Genomic DNA, 20,706 nt, shown 5'->3' with positions numbered 1-20,706 from the left:
TCAAAAAAAAAAAAAATTTTTCATAGAATTTATTTAGAAGCTACTACTGTTTAAATCCTTTGTATTCTTTTCCTTCCATTCCTAAATCTTTTACCCTTGACCCTGAATTTTTAAATGTTTAACTTTCTACAACGAAAACATTGTCACATCCGCTTTATATCAAATCGATTCGACAAAATACATTCTTCTTCCTTTTCATCCTCCATCAGTTTCTCCCACGTTATCCTTGTGTTTCCATTCATTTGTTGCCTCCATTTATCCTCCCACTTTATCTACAATGGATAATAATTAATTGGTAATACCACATTTTTCATGATATGTGACTTAAAATGAATGTATGATACGTTTGCCATCAAATCTTTAAAAAAATGCAAAAATAAATATATATATCTCCTCACCCTCCTAGCTCTATGTATAATTCTACTCTAATTTTTGTTTGATCATGGTGACGAATACCCTCCGTCCCATTTTCAAATTTTATACGATTTAATTTTTTTCCTAAATTTTCTACTACTATCCCTCTTTCCCATAATTTATCCTTATTATTATAACATATAGCCCATACCATTTGACCCATATGATATAATGTACTATTGATTTTCTTTGATAAAACCTCTATATCACATCTTGGTTTTATAAGATCCAATAATACTTTCGTCCTTCTTCCCAAAAATTCTTCAGTTGGAGTAAAACCTCCACTGTTTTTGGAATTATTATAATATAATTGTGCAATCCACACTTCACCCCTTTCATATTTGGCTTTCTTTAACCAATTTTTAACAATGGCCACCATCCTTTCAGCTTGTCCATGAGAACTAGGATGATATGGTGGTGCCAAAATTGTGTGTTAGCACAAAATTGTTTAAAATTCTCGCTAATGAAAGCTGGACCGCCATCAGAAACAATGACTTCGGGAATCCCGAATTTTGCCCATAAATTTTGTAATTTTTTAATTGCAATATTAGTAGTTAAACCATGTACTTCCTCATTTTCAATCCATTGTCAATATGAGTCTACTACTAAAAAATACCATCTTTTATTTAAATCAAAAAAATCGACTTGTATTCGTTCCCACGGTCGACTTGTTTTTGGCCGAAGATTACCTACTTCTTTATGTGGCATGTTGGAAAAAGTATTGCAAGGCACACATTTTTTTGTAATATATTCAATTTCCTCATTCATACCCGGCCACCATATATATTCCCTAGCCCATTGCTTCATTCTTTCAATGCCTTGATGACCAGCATTATAAACTAAAATATGCACAAATATATATGTCAAAAATTGTCTGAAATATATCGTTTAGGTAGTCTAGACACGCTGAAATAAATTTTAGGCAAAATTAATTTAAAATTCAAAAATCTTCCAGTGTAGATGATATAAAATTGAGAGATTCAATGTATTAATACTACATAAAAATATATAATAAGCTGATTACCTGTAAATTTTTAAAAATGACGAACTTAATATTATCAACGTATAGGAAAAAAAGTGACATAAAAATTATGATAGAAATTTGAAATTTATAAAACGTGAGTTCAAGCAAAAAGGTTTAATTACAAGTACAATTTATGAAATGAGGGGGATGGGAAAGCAACCTGAAACATATGCATATAGAAAGGAATTAATTTTAACTAAGTTATAATATATTATATAATTATATAGTTTTATTCTTATGCATTTTTTTGTGAAAATAGAACAAATCGAATTCATTAATATAAATGAATTTTTTTTTAAGATTTTTATAAGATATAAATTTTACGATTTTTAAATAATCATGTAATTATATGGGGGAAAAGGGAATAATTAAATCTTCCTTTGACGCAGAGAGAATTTTATTTATTTTTAAAATGAGTAACAAAATGTATGGTATAATTTAAAAATATCATCATAGTATATCCAAAAAACGAATCTAATTTAACAAACATGAACCTATATTATTACGTAAGTAAGTGTATACCAGAAAGGACGTCTATCATGTTCGATAACCATAATAGTAGAGACTGCAATTTATAAAGTTTAAAAAAAAAATTGATTTAATTTTTAAAATAATCAAATGGTCTTAGTAATTGCTTTTATAATTTACTTGGGAATAAATACATTTCATATATATAGTAAATATGTATCGATTTATAGCAAATATTAGACAATCAATAGGTTAGGGAACTATCCGAAAATTTTTCAGCGACCTCTATCTTAAGCTATTAAGTCCTCCTCTAAAGACAGTAAATATGTGAATAACTCAGCTAAAATTGTAATTGTTTTTCAACAAATCATCACTTTTTTTAAAAAAAATATGAATTTTGACAAAACCATTAATTGTTTTCTTTTATGCACTTATATAATGATTCTTGATTAATATCGATTTCTAATATTTATACGAATTTTACAATAAACTATAATATATAGTCATTTCCCTTCACAAAAAAAACATTTCGCGAAATATAACGAAAGTTGAATAAATTGGATTTTGAAGATGAAAAGAGATTTATTTTTAAATACTGATATTTTTTTTTTCATTTTTATATTATATATTTAGATTGTCATTTTAAGGTATACTTTCAAAAAAATTTTTGAATATTATTAATAACTTCTTATATTATATATTATTTTATAAGAAAAACCCCAATAATTTAATCAATATTTAAAACTGAATTTTAAGATAATTGTGAATTGTTTTTTAAAGTAATTTTTTCCTAAAACCTCGGAAACTTTGAACACGAATCACTATCCAACCCGTAGGAGATAGGAAGAAAAACTACCGATCTCACGGGCAATCCTACATCGTTTATAAAGTGTTTTTATTAGTCATGGTCTTTTTTTAAAAAATATATTTTCATATTTTTGTTTTAATATATATATATGTTTAATGCATATATATTGTATAATGAGCATAATATATTAGAAAATGAATAAGTTAAAAAAAATTCTCGCCTGTCATGCGAGCCCATCATACACTACATTCATAAAACATCCTGGCCTCTTGCTTCTGCAGGCGATCTCTGGAAGACCATTCTCTACTCATCTTGGCAGCTAGCGGTTACAAATTTCTCGAAGATTTCCTATCGAGAAATCTTGATTAACTACTAAACAACGATTACCTATGTCACGGGTCTTAGGCTCCACTGCGAAATGGTGATACCCTATTACTTTATTCTCTGTTAAGGCCTTATTACATTTTTTTTAATTGGTCGTTGTTTACCAATTGGTGTATGTTGATTATGCGATATTTAACATAAGCCAAGGATCCCAACATGGGTTACTACCTTCAGAGATTGGCTCTAAACATAATAAAGAGAAATTATATAAGCTTTATACTTTCTATGAAGGGGATCCCTTGAATGAATATCCTATGCTTAAGATACGCTTAGACTACTCAGCTCACAATTAACAAATATTATAAACATTGCCCCACCAAAGCATGTCCAATCTGCCCATCGAATTTTTGATAACGAGTTTAACGTAAAAAACTATAAATATGATCTTATAAATTTGCCATCATTGAGGAGAAGCAGAAAATAAATAAATGTGCTGCAGATTATTTATTACAACTTATATACAATTATTATGTATTGGGACACATTTCTAATTTACTACTAATTTTTATTATATAATCCTAAATTAATGAATATGATTCCAAAAATAATATCATAAACATGTATTATAAATATTTAGTTTTATATTCAATAATTATATATAAAAAATGTTTACTTATATTAAAAACCTTGCCAAAATAATTATATATTTGGATACATTACAAATTATTAAAAAATTTAATATTATATTTATTTTTCCTAAAAATTTGAACTAAATAAATTTTAATTTGACTTTAACAATAACTATTATCAAAATTTATGTCTAAAGGTGTAATAGTTTTTCAACCAAAAAAAAAGTTCCCTCAACTAAACAAAGGTTCTACAAGAGAGTTTTATGTAAATGAGACATTATATTTGATAAACAGAATTTTAAATTTGGGAAATTTTTATATATAAAGATTATAAATAATTTGGGAAATTATCATATAAAGATGATAAGTTATTTTTTCGTAATTAACTAATGTGTTATTTTTATGTCAACTAGTTATAATAAAGATTTAAATAATTATTCTAGATTATTTTGGAATAAAAAAATACTGTTTAAAGAGAAAAGTATCCTTAATTTTAATGAGTGGAGTCTGCATTCAATATTAGTATCCAATAAAATTTTTTAAAGTGGTTGCCTTAATATTCATAGTTTAATAAAGAAAAACAAATTTGCATTATAGGGGTTATTAACATAGGTAAAAAAAACAAGTTTAAAGCCAATTTTTTTAAGAATGGTTGCTTTAATAATATAGTTTAATAAATAGAGACAAATTTGCATTATAGGGGTTATTAACATACTACCCTCTAGTCAGCTTTTTTGTCCTGAGTGAATTAATCCCATTCTGCTCTTAAATTTGATTATTTTTTTTTTAAAAAAAAACATTTTTCTTTCTGGGGGAAATATTTTTCAGATAATAAATTTTAATAATTTTATTCTTTACTTTTTATTTTGGAGGGTATTAGTGAAGGAGGATTTAATTATTATTTATAATTATCCTTTACTTCAGTGAATCAGGACGATTATACAGTAAAAGTAAGTTATTGACTTGGCTATAATAATTTTGTTGCTTTAAGTAACTGAATGATATTGTTTAGATAAGTTTTGACTTGAAATTCAACAATCCATGATTTCTCAATGATGATAAAAGGTGAGTCACACAAATTGGGTCTCAGTAAAAATTAAAAATAAGGGGTAATTTTGATTGAAAATATTACATCAAGGACTCACTGAGGACGACAAACATATTCACTATCACATGTTTTATCACAAATAACTAACAAATGATAATCAATATTAATTAATTTAATTCTTGTAAAATTTATTGGCAAAATATATTCATAACACCATAACAAACCTTAAAGAGATATATAAAAAATACTAATTTTTATAGTGAATTTTTAATGATAAAAAATACTAAATTTTTATGGTGAATTTCCAAATGATAAAAAAAATAATCAATAATTATAAAAATAATTCACAATTTTAATACAAAATAAATAAAAAAAATTGCAGAACTTGTCTAATTTTATCTCTAATTAATCTGGGCAAAAATAGCTCCCTGCGTCAGACAAACATCCAATCCAAAACAACCCAATATGACGTATATATCTAAACATGGAATTTTTTTAATATTGATTGCGAGGGGTTTCTAAAATAGTGACGTTACTTTTACTATATAATAATTATTTACCACGTATATAAGAGCTATATTTATAAATATTTATCGATCTGGTTAGAAAATTATCATTATCAGAGTTTATTTCTAAAAAAAAAACTTATTATGTCATTTTGTTATTTCAAATAATTTTTCATTTAAAAAACCATTTTGATAAATAATATCTTTCTTCCTTTTTTTATTTCATAAATCCGAATGAAGTCATTTTTATGCATCAAATAATATTGATCCAAAGTCGGCAAGAAAATAAGTATGAATATCATTCTGAATTTTGGAAATAAAATATTCAATTAAAATTAAAAATTATTTATAAAATATTATGGACAAAAAATCTCTCCTATCACATAAAAGGAAACGTGGAAAGATTTATAAAGTACCGGAGGAATCACGAGAACAAGGGCTCTTAAGCTCTAATCACTTCGAAGAAGAGCTGGCAGAGGGAATGGGAAAAGACAATTCTATCGACAAAGAAGGGGTAATATCAGAACCAGACACATCTCTGCTACTGAGCGAAAATTTACTCGAGACAGACGGTAGACCTTCTAGTTCTTTGCTTGACATGTACATGTACCCATCGGAAACTCGAGACAGTTACACTCGGAAATTAACTAAGGATCATCGCAAATCAGGCAATAAAAAGCAGGATGAATCAAAATTGTATCATGCGAAAGGAATGAGATCATTTATTTCTAATTCAGACCATCATAGATCTTACTTGATTCCTGCTAACAGAAACTACAACTATTATCATAGATCGGGGCCTTTGATAAAGAATTATCATCTTAGAGATGATGGACCTCAACCTTATTGGGCCTCTATTCGTAACTCCGGCCAAAAATATTTCACGATCGAGTCATATTACGATGACAACATTAAAACTACTCACCCTAATAGTCCTATCATTTCCACAACTCCCACCTCTAAAACGCATCATAGGGTTAAAGTTTTAAGGCGCAAAAAGATAACCACGACTCCGACTCAAAATCTGCTAATATCTACCGTGGTGGTTAGGAGAAGAAAGAAAATACGAAAGAAAAAACCTCTCGTTCTCAATGAAAATATTACTGATGTAGCGCTTGGAATCTCAACCTTGGCAACCAACGTTAAATTTTCTATTGACGAACTGACCCATCCCGCAGTGAAAGCTAATGCTAAAGAGAGTGATTCTAAAACAGCTAATAGTATGGACGAAAATGTAGGCCTTAAAAAGGACAAAATAAGCATTGAAGATGAAGATGGGAACGACGAGGAACAAGAGGAAACGGGGGAAGTCGGAACAAATGAAGGAGTAAAATATGGTCGTAATAATAACGAAAATGTAGAATTCAATAAGAAATTAAGCACAGAAAGACCCGTATTAATAGAGGAAGAGATATTGATCACCAGAGTCTCACCCGACGAATTATATAAAAAACACAGAAGCAAAACTGTTAAAAGTGGAAAAACTAAGATGATTACGCCCATCGAAGTACAGGAGAGACAGGGTCCTGACATAACTCAGGAACCAGTCCCACAAAATCACCCCAAAAAACATATATCAAGAGAAGATATCACCAAAAAGCTACTAAACGTTACGAAAAAGATTCCACGTAAAAACATCTAATATATTTCTAATTTAACTTAGAATTAAAGGTTGAGGACTTGAGCATATGATAATTTAGTTAAATGAGCCCTGGCGTTTAAAATAAAATAAAAATGAATGACTTAAAGATCTAAGATGCATAAAAAACAAAAAATTGAATAAATGAAAAAAAAGGCGCAGTAAATAATTTTTAATTAGTGACAGAGAGGACAAATAGGGATTAAAAAAATGTAATTTAAAAGTAGACTTGCAATGAACTTTGAATTTAAATTGTAGATGAGAAGAAAAGATATTTTTTATTGATTTTCAATTAGATAAAGAAAGAAATCTAATGAACGATATAAAATTATATATATAATTCCTTATCATAAAAATATTATTATGTAAGGAAGGATACAGTTAATATAACTACTATAATATTATTATACAATATTAATCCAAATTTAAATGAACATAAAATTTTAAAAAAAAATATTGAACATTAGAAGAAGGAAAAAATTATATGAGAAGGATAATTCTAATCATCTAGCCATCTAGGACTATCGTGTTAATAAAACAGACATAATTTGCCTTTAGAGTAGATATTCATATTCCTTGCCATAATTAAAAGCCTTAGCAAATCAACCACAATTTTTTACTTTGAATCACCATTTGTTGCTATAGTGGAACTGATTTTTGTAAAAATATATAACCTGATGCATAGACGTATCCAGGAATTTGCTAAGTGAGTGTGTGGGGGGGGGGGAACATTATTAAATGGGTAATTTTATTGGATGTCTTTAGGTCCATTACAAGCCTTTGGCTATATTATATTCTTATATAAATTATAAATAATTAAGGGTTTTCATTTTTTTTTAATATAGTATATGATTGTTTTCTTCTAAATATTTTGAATTAGAGTCGTTGTTTTAAAAATTATCAACTTTTACTAATTTTTCTTTGAAAGCATTCTTTATAGTTGTAGTGATTTATTAATAAAGATTTTTGATGGAGAGTAGGGTGGGGGGCATATAAGGAGAAATTTTTTATTAGCTAAAAATGATATTTACGAGGACAGACAAATTTGCGTTGGGGGGGGCATGGTCACGCGCTTGCTGATGATCTTCAGAATATTTGGAGAAATTATTTTGATCAAATTTGCCTGACCTAATGATGATTTCCTTGAATTGAACATCAATTCAGCAGAGAAAAAACTCTTTTGCCAAGTGAGCAAGTTAATGAGAATTTTTCGAGCCACCATTAAAAGTTGTTAAAGATCGCTCCTCTTTCTTTTCCAGAAATTCAGAAAATCGCTATCTTGTTGATGATGTCTTCCATTAATAAGATGGCCTTCTTATTTCTTCGAATGTTCACAGTTAATTTACTCAGAAAACTTGTATTTTACACATTTTTAGCTTTCATATTCTACAATTAATAAGAGGAAATGTTCTATTTTTGAAATCCTGTTTAACATAAAATCTTATAGCTACTTTTTTTAAAAATATTTTTCTCAAGTGAAATAACCTGAGCTATCATTATCATATACTAATAAATAAATCTTTATCTCACTTCTGAAAAATTATTGCGTATATCAGTGGGTGTATTGCTTAAAAATTTGGCAGGGGGTCGGGTGGGGGGGGGATAGAGCTATAGTTTTTGAATTGAATAATTTTCTATAAATCTTTAAATTTTTTTGTTTCTTTTGGGCTGTATTTTTTTTGGAGCGATTTCCTAGCCATAATTCCTTTAGAGTGTTAGGATATATGGATATGAAATTCACTCCGCTATCGAAGGTCCACTAATATTCAAGAACATTAAATTTGACAAATTATTTACTTTTAGCTGGATTATATACCTTGATCAAATTCATAACATAAAATTTCACATTTGACAGTAGTGCAGGATATAAAGTATGACATTTCTTGCCTACATTGTTAAATCGGCTCAATCATAACAATCGTAAAATTTCGCACCATCTTTATTTTAAAAAATTAAATAAGTGTATCTTTAAAATCATAATTACTTCCTACTTTTTAGGTCTATTTAGTAATTCAGTAAAAAAACTTTTTATAAGAAAAAATCCCCCTTATAACTTATTAAATGTTGGAAAAATAAATTCGTAATTAGTACATTCTTTTTTGGCCTTGGGATGAATTGGAAGGCAGGTTTGAGGGAAATGCCTCCCCTCCATTTTACCACAATCGAAAAAAAATAATGTTTATAAAATGTTTTTTATTTCAAATTTTTAAACCTGTAACTTTAAAATAAATAACCACTTACCGATTTTAGTTTAAAATAAAATATTAGAAAACGAAAAATTTCTATATACGTTTTTTATTTGGGTTTTTTTTTTTCAGAGAAAATTGAGAAATTTAATTGAGAATTTTTCTATTTCCAAGGAAATATTGTATTTTTTTTCTTTTACAAATGGATTTTTCTTCTCTCTTCCCCCCCCTCTCTCTTATAATTTAATCTATTTATATAAAAACACTTCCTTTTTTTAATTGATGAGTAAACTCTGAAAGTGTTAATAAACAAAACATATAAAATATTATCCAAATCTTATTGGAAAAACGATTGACGTAAGTAAATTTAAAAATATATTTCATTTCGGAAATGAAATGTTTTTATAATAAAAAAACATCATATTGGTTTTTTTTTTATAAACGTCATTACATTATATTTCACAAGCCATAATTAATGAAAATAAAACCAAATTTTTACCATTTTGTTTATTTACAAATGGAAATTATAATTGAAATTATTTAACAAAAAAAAATTGGCAAATGATGAATATCTCTCATTAAATTTATAATTATAAAAAATACGTTTAAAAATAATTATTATTATCATCCAATATTATCTCTAAAAATGGTTATAATAATATATTATAACGTTTTTAGCAAATTATATTACACAATAATATATATTTATTTTCAAAAATTATTAATTAAAATGGAGATTTGGGGTAAGGGGGGGGGGCTGGGGTATAAAAAGAAATTAAATTTTCCTATGGATTAAGCTTTAAAAATAATTTAAGGAATTGTAAGACCGCATATATCATAGTCTAATAGATAATCTCCTTCCTCTAATTTTCCAATCTTTTTAATGTTCATTTTATTTTATCTGGGATACTATATAACCTAAAGTTAAAAATTAATTCTCCCCCCCCCTGGCCAATACAGCCTGATCAAATCGAGTTCGAATGCGGTTTCAGGTTGAGATCTGAGTTCTACAAAGAAAATAAATTTTTAAGCATATGGCCAGTTCTAACCCACCTCTCCCTCCCCCCACTTCTGAGGTAAAGGCTCTCCTTATGCAATCTGACTCATATTATCAGCGTCTACATGACAGTATATTCACTGGATGCAAACCTCCCCTCAAAAATATATATCTACCCCCCTAAAAATACCAAAATGTTATCCATAGATAATTTAAAAATGTAATGAAAAATTTTCTAGATTATTATAGCCTACCCCCCAAAATGCCTACCCCCTACCCTCTACCATCTACCCCCTACCACCTACCCCTTTATAGATATTAGGATGCAAACTGTTCCTACCCCCCCCCCCCGTTCATGTAGACACTGCATATTATAAATATTTATTATTGTAATAATTGGATTACTTTTTTGTTGGTTTTGTTTTCCTTCCAGATCATTGGATTATTTTTTTAGCCAATAATATATCCGCTTTCATTATATGATACAATATTTTAATTGGGTTAATTTTCTTTCAATTATATTGGAGACTTTTTTTTTAACAGTGATATTATTTAATTACACCTTTTAATTTATTTCATTTATATTAAAAATATTTCTCGATGCCATAATTCTTAATTTAACATTTAAACTATATAGAGTTTTTTCAAGTTAAATTATAATTTAATTCCTTTAGAAATTTTACATAAATTTTGCTATAGAAATTTCTTTAATTCAATGATTGAATTTTCTATCTGAAAGAACTTCTGTTGCATTATGAAATATTTATTAATTATTAGTTTATCATGATAATTATATCATTTGTGTAAATAAATTTTCTTATGCAAAAATTTTGTTCATCTAGCCCCAATAGCGGGGTTAGGCAAACCACTTCAGGGTACAACCTAAACCATTGGATTGTTTTTATGCTAAAATAAATTGAAATGCATTTTTATTTATTAATGATAGGTATTAAATAATTTTGTTGCTCAATCATAATATTTATAAATTGTAGCTAATTATATATAAAAATTAACACTTAATTTTGGTTATAATAAACATTTTGAATTTATAAAACATTTAACGAAGTTTGCACACCATATGCCCATCCTTGGCATGCATTGGTACCACTTTCTTTTATGAGTATTTATATAATCAACAAATGCAATATCTTTGTCAATAATTTTTTTTACTATTCCTTTCTTGCAAATATTTCACCTTCTAATAAAGTTTAATCTAAGAATACGTAAAAGATATTAGATTATATTAATTATAACTTAAATACTTATACAATAATATTATACTTCATCATAATTTTAATCCATCATACATTAAAATATAAGAACTTAAAATTTATAAATAACATTTAAAAACAATATATAAAAATATTTTAATCTCTTTATCATTACCATTTAGATTTTTATTTACATAATCTCTATTATTAAATATTACTAAAATTTGATTATATGGTTTAAAAATTACATGAAATAATTGTGATATCTATCTTAAAAATAAGATAGATAATGTATATAAATTAGTGTTCCTTGTTGATTTACAATTTTCTTATAAGCCTCCTAATTACATTATAATATTGATTCTTCAAATTTTTGTATGCTTATAAATAATCATTAATACACTTTGTAATTTTATTGGATTTGTATTTTCGCACCATATCAAATATGTATTAAATACTAAAAAAAACCATTAAATGGGTTGATGTGTTTGGTTTTGCAAGATGCGCTAGCTCTAACTAATCATGATTAAAATAATATCTAGATATAATAAATACTCATAAAACTTTTAAAAATTATAAAAAGGTGTTAAAACTTTGCTATAAAGTTTAATTTATATGAAAATGAATCATATATTTTAATAAAAATTAAAATTCTTTCATGTAAAAATCATTTTAATTTTTCATTAAAATTTTATTTTTTAATAATTTATTATTTCAAAAGATTTTTTCTATAAATATAAACTAATGAGCTAAATTAGGATAAAATTTTAACCTTCTGGTATATTTTTAAAATAAGAAATAAGTGGTTTGCCAAGCCTCGGGGTTTACCTAACCCCAGTCTCCTCTACTTATGCGAAAATGGAATGGGGTTGTATAACCGGAAATGACTTGCTCATGTGTAAAGGATTTGATAAGGGATAGTAGATCAACTGAAGGATTAGGCATCGTAAAGACTTTTAAATTGGATAAAATCTAATATATAATATATATTAACAAATTTAATTATTAGCCTTGTAAACTGTTAGATAAGAATAAAACAATATTATATGAAATTTGAACTGAAGAGCAAAACAATATTTACATGTAATTTATTAATAATAAAATCAATAAATTTATATGAAGATGAACAATATTTTTATCTAATCTAATTTATATAATAGAAACAATAAAATTATGTTTAGTATTAAAATAACTAAATTTAATGTTTATGGAAAATAATATAAATATATATATAAAAAAACAATATAGATATGTATAATTTATTTATAATAGAATCAATAAATTTATGTAAAGAATAAGAATCAATAAATTTATATTATTCAATGTCCTTGAGTTGGACTAGCAGGATAGGGATAAGGGGTAATTTTTTTTCATCAATAATCTAAATATTTCATATTGGTTTGCATCTTAGCAGACAAAATAAGTAAGAAATTAAATTAAAAAACTGTTTTGAAATGATAGTAGTGAGAAATAACTCATTATTTGCTTATTACCTATTTTATTCGTATGCCTATTTACTAATCCCATTTTGAAATAGACGAATTTCGTTTTTTTAATGATTATCACTTAGTCTCAACACATATCGGACCATATAAATTTTAATATCTTATTAAAAAAAATTAAAAACTAACCATTTATTATAACCTAATCAAAAGTACATATCAATCTTACAATGCAATGCAACAAGTTAATTCAAATAGCTAAAGTCATCCTTCTTGTCACCAATTCATAAATGTATCATTCCCAGTTATACCTATTTTATTAATGGCTCTCAAAACCAAGACTACCTGACCACTATTTTAGAGCCTTCATCTATAAACATAATATCGGTTTCAATATACTCTATGATGCATCTATAGATATTGCGCCGACCTATAGTCATTTTTCATTGCAGCTAACCCTCGCATTTATCTCTTATATCCAAAGGTGCAGGGCTTCAAATAGTAAGATCTTATTTCAAGAATCTAACATCTTTGCTTAACAATTTCCCTTCATCAGCCATTCACTGGCTTTTTATCGTACTCTTTGTTTATATTACAAACATATGATATATTTAGCAAAAAAAATTTTGCTCAATAGATAAAAGAAACTCTACCATCCTCCCTTCTAGTTTAAGGGCCCACATCTTTCATCAATGGCAAATAGTGCAACAAAAGGGAGAGCCAAAACTCAAGAATTGGGTATTTTTCAAAATCCTGTTGTTGCAACACATGACATGAGGTAAAAATTTTGAAGAGCACATATTCAATCATAAATTCTGGAAATTGTCTTGGCTGCAGGCTACACTATCCACTAAAGCAGATGAAATTGGTGTGCTATCACCCATACTACTCTTAGTCAGGTTTTCATAACTTATGCTTATTATGTAAATCAATTATCAGTAAGTTAAAGACTCAACCGTATCTTCTTCAACTCCATCAGACCATCTCTATATTTGAAGGTCATCTATCCTTTTTGACAACTCTTCAATCTTATTATAAGGAGACTGAAATTTATCCTTAGGTGGCGACACCTTCTCATTTCTTAAATCGAGAAGCCAACCTGTGGAACAATCTCTACCTTTTGACTTCTTTTGGAAATGTTTATGAATTCCTTGAAGGCACCCCTTCAAATATCTTACTTATTACTTATAAACGATGAGCTTAGCCATGCCATAGGACTCACACTTGACTGTGATATGGCCCTACCATACTAATGTTAACTATGTCAAATTCCAGTTAACTCAAAAGGTTGTCTCTCTACATTTCATTCGATACTGATAGATATCTAAGATTACCATTTGCAATGACATTGCCTTAAAATCCGGCATTCCTTCCGAATAGACTGGACTTTGTAATACAGGTGGAAACTTTCCCGTTATATCATTATAAATTCCTTAAATGAGTGTTGAGTTTAACCTCTCTTTCACGCGTAGATTTACTCATAAACTTCAATCTATACCACAATGTTATATTCATTAGCTCCCTTAGCACAAATATCCTAGCCTTCTTCAAGGATCTAGGTTAGAGATCTGTAATTTCCAGCCCATGGGCAATCAGATAAAGTCTGGAATTTTGTGTTGGGCCTTGTAAAAAAAGTAAACGGCACAGGGCTAAATTTATATATATTTGATAAATTCTGATATTTCTAAGAAGTGATAATCCTTAAAATATAGTGTTTTTAAAACCACTACCCAAGATTATAAATAGTTGATTATTTTGGGATTGTTCAACTTAAATTTTGATTTAGGCCTTGTATCTAAAAATTAAAACTGGGCAAGACAGAAACGGCTAACATATGTAAAAAATTGAAACTGGACCGGCCCAGTCGAATTCGCCTAGAGAAATTTGAAATATTTATTTTTAAAAAATTAATTATGCTTATTTTTCTTTTACATCATTGTTTATGATGATATACAACATTTAGTGTTGAAGTGGGTGTAGTGAAGGGGGAAAAATAATATTCGCCAAAACCATAAAGAATTCTTTGAGGTGCTAGCTACGACTATTGATATAATCATAAATTTGTAATATTTCTCAATTAATATAACTAACAGTTATAAGTTTAACACTGTCTTAAAAACAATTTATCTGAATTTGACTATATTTGGCCAAATTCGACAATAAGCCAACTATTTATCAATTAACCGAATCATATTTGATGAATGGTTAATGCAAAACCTTTGCATTTACACAGCCCTGACACATAGAAAACATAACTTTTATTTGGGAATGTATAAAAATTCTGATAATTTAACGGAAATTCTAGTCATAGCAAGTTCGAATTAATATAGATAATAAAGCTGCCATAATTATATCAACCCATGATTTTATATTTGTTCAAATTTTACACTCACTAAACGCTACACTAAAGTTTCAACTATACCATTAAAAATTATAGTATATGTATAATTATTAAAATTTATTTATATAGTACCACCGTGGGCCTTGGTAGCAATCGCTTGCCTTGGGATATTGCTCCTGCTTTGTTGCTTGTACTATTCTATGAGGAAATTATGGAGGAAAAAGAAGAAAGAAGGTAAAAAGGGTTTAAAAGGCATCGTAGATTTAAAACAAGTCCAGGTCTTGGGGACAGGCTTGAAAGAAAAGGTTTTTCCGATAAATTGATTTACAACATTTATATATATAATTTCTAAATATGTCCAAACCTTTGTGCTATATATGAGTAGAATCTTGAGGCTTGCATAATATTTTTCTAGATAAAATATTGAGTTAGCCTTTTTAAAAATAGTGTTTGAACAGAGTTTCGGTAAATAACGAAGTTCGTTTAATGAAAAGTAACTATGTTTATTTCTATAAAACTATTAATAAAGGTCAGGTTAGGATTATTGATTCAAGCACTAAACGCGCTAAAGAGATATCTTTGTTTTAGATATATTCTCTATATTAAACTCTACGAAAATTAGGGCCCAATTAAAAGAAATATATATTATTTACTATATATTATTAATAATATTATTAACAAACAAACAAAAAATTAAGGTGCAACCGGAAATGGAAGAATTAGAAGTGAATATGGAACACAATGAAGATGCTCAGTCAAACAAATCTGAGAAGCATTTAGGGAGATTGAAATATAAATTAGATTACGATTTCCAACAAAATCAGGTGTTGGATTGTTAAAAAAATTATATAACTCTTTACTAAACTTTTTCGAAATATCCTATATTATTATACAAAATTTAAAGTTAAAACCTAAGTTAATCTAATTTTGTAAATAAGATGGAAAATATATACCACGTGGAAATTTAAACAATATAATCCAGAGTTATGAGTGGATAAATTTCTTTAAAAAGAGTTCAAGCCATCTAAAAAGCTATTTTCTAAAAATCTATTTAATCTTTTTATAGTTGGCAGTATCGGTGATAGAAGCCCAGGAATTACCGGGGATGGATATATCTGGAACATCTGATCCATACGTGAAGGTTTATCTCATGCCCGATAAAAAGAAGAAATTCGAAACGAAAGTTCATAGAAAAACTTTGAACCCCGTTTTCGACGAAACATTCATTTTTAAAGTAAGATTTATTTACGAAAAAAATATTAACAATTTTTCAAAATTTAAGGCTTTCATTTTTTATTGACTAACATTCTATTTTAGTAATATTATTCCTTAAATTTACATGATCCCCACAGGAAGGCCAAAAAAAATTCCGTTTTGAAATATTTATAACCCTAAAATGTTTTTTTTTTTTTTTTTGACGGGTAAATTCTCTCTTTATTTCAATAGTTGCTGATATAATAAGTTATCAAAAGTTTATAGCAAATAATAAATTTTTTTTATATGGTAAAATTAATAAAGGTAAAAAAAATATAAAACGTATCACTCGATTATTATTTTATGAAATTTCCTATTTAATCAAAAAGATATACCGAACTTAGTAACCACAATTTTTTTAGAATTAAATAAACTCCTTTTTATATAAAAAAATACATCAAAATTATATTAAAATATTGAAACGTAATAAATAACCCATCAAAATCATTTGTTTCTCAGAACGCAATAGATGGATTCCAATTGTGTTAGACAATAAAGATCGTTTTCTTCAAATTATCATAAATTTTAACGTTATTCCTAACAAAATTAGACGATTATTTATTAAATTGAAAAATGTTGAAATGAAGATCTTGTACTGATCATACACATCTTTTCATAGAATAAAAATTTTAAAAAGAGTTATAAATATTTCAAAACAGAGCGTTTTTTTGCTCCACTCGATATATAGATTCTTTTAAATCATGTTATCAGTTTAATGATGAAAAAAAATGGCGAAGCAACCAGTCTATATTGACCCTTTAACAATCCCCCCCCCCCACAATATTTTTTAATCCTTCAATTCTACTTTCACTCCATAGGCGTAATCAGATTTAGCTAATTCCCATAAATTTTATTGTAGATTTTTAGGTGCACTTATTGAAGGCCTTTGGCTATGTTATACAAAATAATTATGATTATTACTTATTTTTTTTATTAAAATACTTTTTTTCTGAAAATTTTGAAATATAGTTATTATTTCAAAAAATTAACTTCTACTCATTAATATATTTAAATGATTGTTTATAGAGATATTTTGCATATATTATTTGTGGAAGGGGAGGGGGGTTGAATGTGTGTAGGGAAGAATATTTTTAACTTGAAATGATATTTTGAAAACAGGCAAATTTCCATGGTGGCTCTACGTCCTCCCTCCGCTATGTCTATCCTACCTCCTAAAGATATATGAAAGCTAATAAGCTAGACTCCTCTTTTTATACATACTATGTATATAGATATACCATTATAAAGTGACCAATCTGCCTATCCAGAATTTTACTATGGGGGGGGGGGGGGGGTAAAAAACTATTAGGTGATTTTCCCCATAAATTTTGTTGGAGATTTTTAGGTACACTTATTAGGCCTTTGACTATATTAGATTTTTACAAAAATATTTGGGTTTTCATTTTTATTTTTGTTAAAATTGCTTTTTTTCTAAAATTTTGAATAATAATCGTAATTTTAAAAGGTTTTTAATTTTTACTAATTTTTCTTTAAAATTCTTAATTATAATTATATATTATATTTATCTTTGGGGAAAGAGGGGTGGAATTATTATGAGCTTGAAATGATATTTACGAAAACAGGAAAATTCACCATGTGGGGGAATCCCCTTCCCACCATTGGTTAAACGCCTGAGTTGACACCTTAAGTGTGAAGGATACCTTATTATTAGTATGTTTAACCTACCTTTATATAATTGAAGATGCCATATTCAGAACTTGGAGCCAAGACGCTCATATTCGCTATTTACGATTTTGATCGATTTTCTAAACATGATCAAATAGGGGAAGTAAGACTTCCGTTGAAGCATATAGATCTTGGTCAAGTGGTTGAAGATTGGAAAGATATAACTTCGGCACAAGTGGAAGACGGAAAAGTTTATAATTAACCTTAATAATGTGTATCGAAAAATATTATTCTGTTTTTAGGTTTTGTTTATAGTTTTTAAAACAAAAATTTAACTATTTAGAAACACTTACAATCAACTTTTAATTAACTACATAAAGATGACTACAATATTATTTATTATAAACGTTAAATTTCATTAATTATGTAGGGAAGCCACTTGGGGGATATTTGCTTTTCATTGAGGTACGTTCCGACTGCTGGAAAATTAACAATCGTTGTATTAGAAGCCAAAAATCTCAAAAAAATGGATGTGGGTGGTTTGTCAGGTTAAAAATATTTCGTTTTATTTTTATGAGATAAAAAAAACAATATATAATTCTGGAAAAAGTTGGGAATATTATAAATTCCTTGATAATGATGATAATATAGTCACGTTATTAAGATACACCTTTTGGGATGGTGTAATGTAAAAACCATAATCTAAAAATTTTTCCTCCATTTAAAAAAAAATATTACGCTTCAACAGATCCTTACGTAAAAATAGCTCTGATGCAGAACGGAAAGCGGATAAAAAAGAAAAAGACTAGTATCAAAAAATGTACCCTCAACCCTTATTATAACGAGTCCTTTACGTTTGAAGTGCCGTTCGAACAAATCCAAGTTATTTCATTTCATGTCAATCATCATTTCCTCAAATTTAATAGGGGTTTTAAATTATGATCATTCAGATCTGGTTGTATAAATAGCACAAGGCCAAGTTTGTCGATCAGAAACAGTGTTTTAAAAATCCTATAAGATTTTTTGGAGATTTTTATAATTCAGAGTGATCATAATCATTTGTTAATAATTTGTGATTTATGGAAGATTTTGTGCTTAAAAATCGCAAAAGATTTACTTATTAAAAAAGAATTTTTACAAATAAATTTTTGTAGGTAAAATAATTACATTCTTAAAAAAAATGTCAATATCTTTGAAGATTTTATATTTTGAAGAGCATTTCAAACTTTGAAAAGTGAGACAGACGCTTAAAAAATATATATAGAAATATAACCATAAAATTCTTTTACAAAAATATTTTCCAAATTTATCCCAAAAGAAAGTGTCTTTAATAATAACGGTCATCGATTACGACAGAATAGGAAGTTCTGAAGCTATCGGGAAAGTTGTATTGGGTTGTAATGCGACAGGTGTCGAACTCAGACATTGGAGCGATATGTTAGCTCAGCCAAGAAGACCTATAGCTCTATGGCATACACTTCAAGAAATGGATGATTAATTAAGAGGTTAATAAAAACAATTAGTTTCTTTCTCTCCAACAATGTTTTTTATAAATTAGATAATATTAAGCCATAGAAATTTCTTATTAATCTTTTATATTTTTTTTTAAAATATTTTATTTTTATGTAAATTGATATAGGAATTTCCTGGTATAAGATATCCATATTCATGAAGTGGAATTTCGATTTATCAAAAAACCAACAACCGCCGAATCTTCACACAATCTCTCTCTAAATAAAATCGACCATTATTTTTCATATCGTAATAAGTCATTTAGAAATATTTTTATTTGTACAAAATACGGGAGTTTGTTATCTAAATTTATATTCGATTGAAGAAGATACTGGAACATGGCATCATCCTTATATCAATATTATTATATTTTATGCTCGAATTATTATAATTTTATGTAAACGTAAATATGTATATTTCCAGTCTTTTTTTTAAAAAATATAGAATAATTTTTTTTTGAAAGATTAGATAATATGGAGGTAATATTCATATTATAGGTGATTATAAAAGAAAGTGCAACAAGAATTAAATTTTAAGAATATTATTTTCATTTTATTAATATCTTGAGTTGCTAAAAATAAAGCAAAATTTCTAAGTAAAAATTAAAAAATAAAGTCAAGATATATATCATTTTTTTTTTACCATCCTCTAATTGTCTATTATTTATTTATTAACCTCTATTTCAATATAATGGAATTTATTGAAATTATTTTATACTTAGCGCAAAGTGTTCCCTTTATGAAGCAGGGTCTTATTCTTATTTTTTCATTTACTGGTTAAAAATAAATATAAATTGGGTGTGTTTTGAATGTAAACTAAAAAAGATAATAAGACTTATCTAAATTTCTATTGCATTAGTGGTGTTCACACTTTGTAAGAGGAGAAGAATTTACGTAATTATTAAAATTTTTATTTTATTGTAATAAATTTTTATTTTTGCATCTAAATGGCTATTGTTGATTCATTGATCACAAATTTATGACATTACAATACAATAATATAGTTTTTTTTTTCGTTTATATGTCGTTTTAAGGTAAATATATTTTTTAATTTGATTTATATATTAATACATGCCATTTTTTTTATATCATAACAAGGTTTGAATTTTTTTATATATTTTGTGATATATAGATTTAGATTTATAACTATATCTTATTTAACAGACAACTTATGAACTATATTTATTATACAATAAAACCTTTAAAATATAGAATATCATCTGAGATATATTCAAGTGTGGATAGTATCATTTAAAACTTGACAGGTCATAGGACATG

The 20,706-nt window shown here is 27.1% G+C and overlaps 1 protein-coding gene across 1 annotated transcript; it reads left to right on the top strand.

Annotated features, from left to right (window-relative positions):
• Window positions 1-5,378: 5,378 nt before the first annotated feature.
• On the top strand, window positions 5,379-19,415 carry LOC135927283 (synaptotagmin-B-like). The gene is made up of 9 exons (XM_065463243.1): window positions 5,379-5,510; window positions 5,612-6,849; window positions 15,167-15,342; window positions 15,736-15,861; window positions 16,104-16,271; window positions 17,994-18,167; window positions 18,348-18,465; window positions 18,666-18,799; window positions 19,236-19,415. The coding sequence occupies exons 1-9, from the start codon at window positions 5,470-5,472 to the stop codon at window positions 19,413-19,415; spliced, it is 2,355 nt and encodes a 784-aa protein (XP_065319315.1). The 5' UTR covers window positions 5,379-5,469.
• The last annotated feature ends 1,291 nt before the right edge of the window (window positions 19,416-20,706 follow it).

Source organism: Gordionus sp. m RMFG-2023, chromosome 3 (assembly GCF_954871325.1).
Source record: "Gordionus sp. m RMFG-2023 chromosome 3, tfGorSpeb1-WG-v2, whole genome shotgun sequence".
NCBI lineage: Eukaryota > Metazoa > Nematomorpha > Gordioida > Chordodea > Parachordodidae > Gordionus > Gordionus sp. m RMFG-2023.
This window is presented reverse-complemented; position numbering and strand designations above follow the sequence as displayed.

What these genes read in the sequence shown, in the direction of transcription:
- LOC135927283 (XM_065463243.1), top strand. Translation starts at nt 5,470, where the DNA reads ATGCATCAAATAATATTGATCCAAAGTCGGCAAGAAAATAA. An exon ending in ACGATTTCCAACAAAATCAG is followed by an intron (nt 15,862 to 16,103) that starts GTGTTGGATTGT and finishes ATCTTTTTATAG; the next exon opens with TTGGCAGTATCGGTGATAGA. An exon ending in ACGAAACATTCATTTTTAAA is followed by an intron (nt 16,272 to 17,993) that starts GTAAGATTTATT and finishes ATATAATTGAAG; the next exon opens with ATGCCATATTCAGAACTTGG.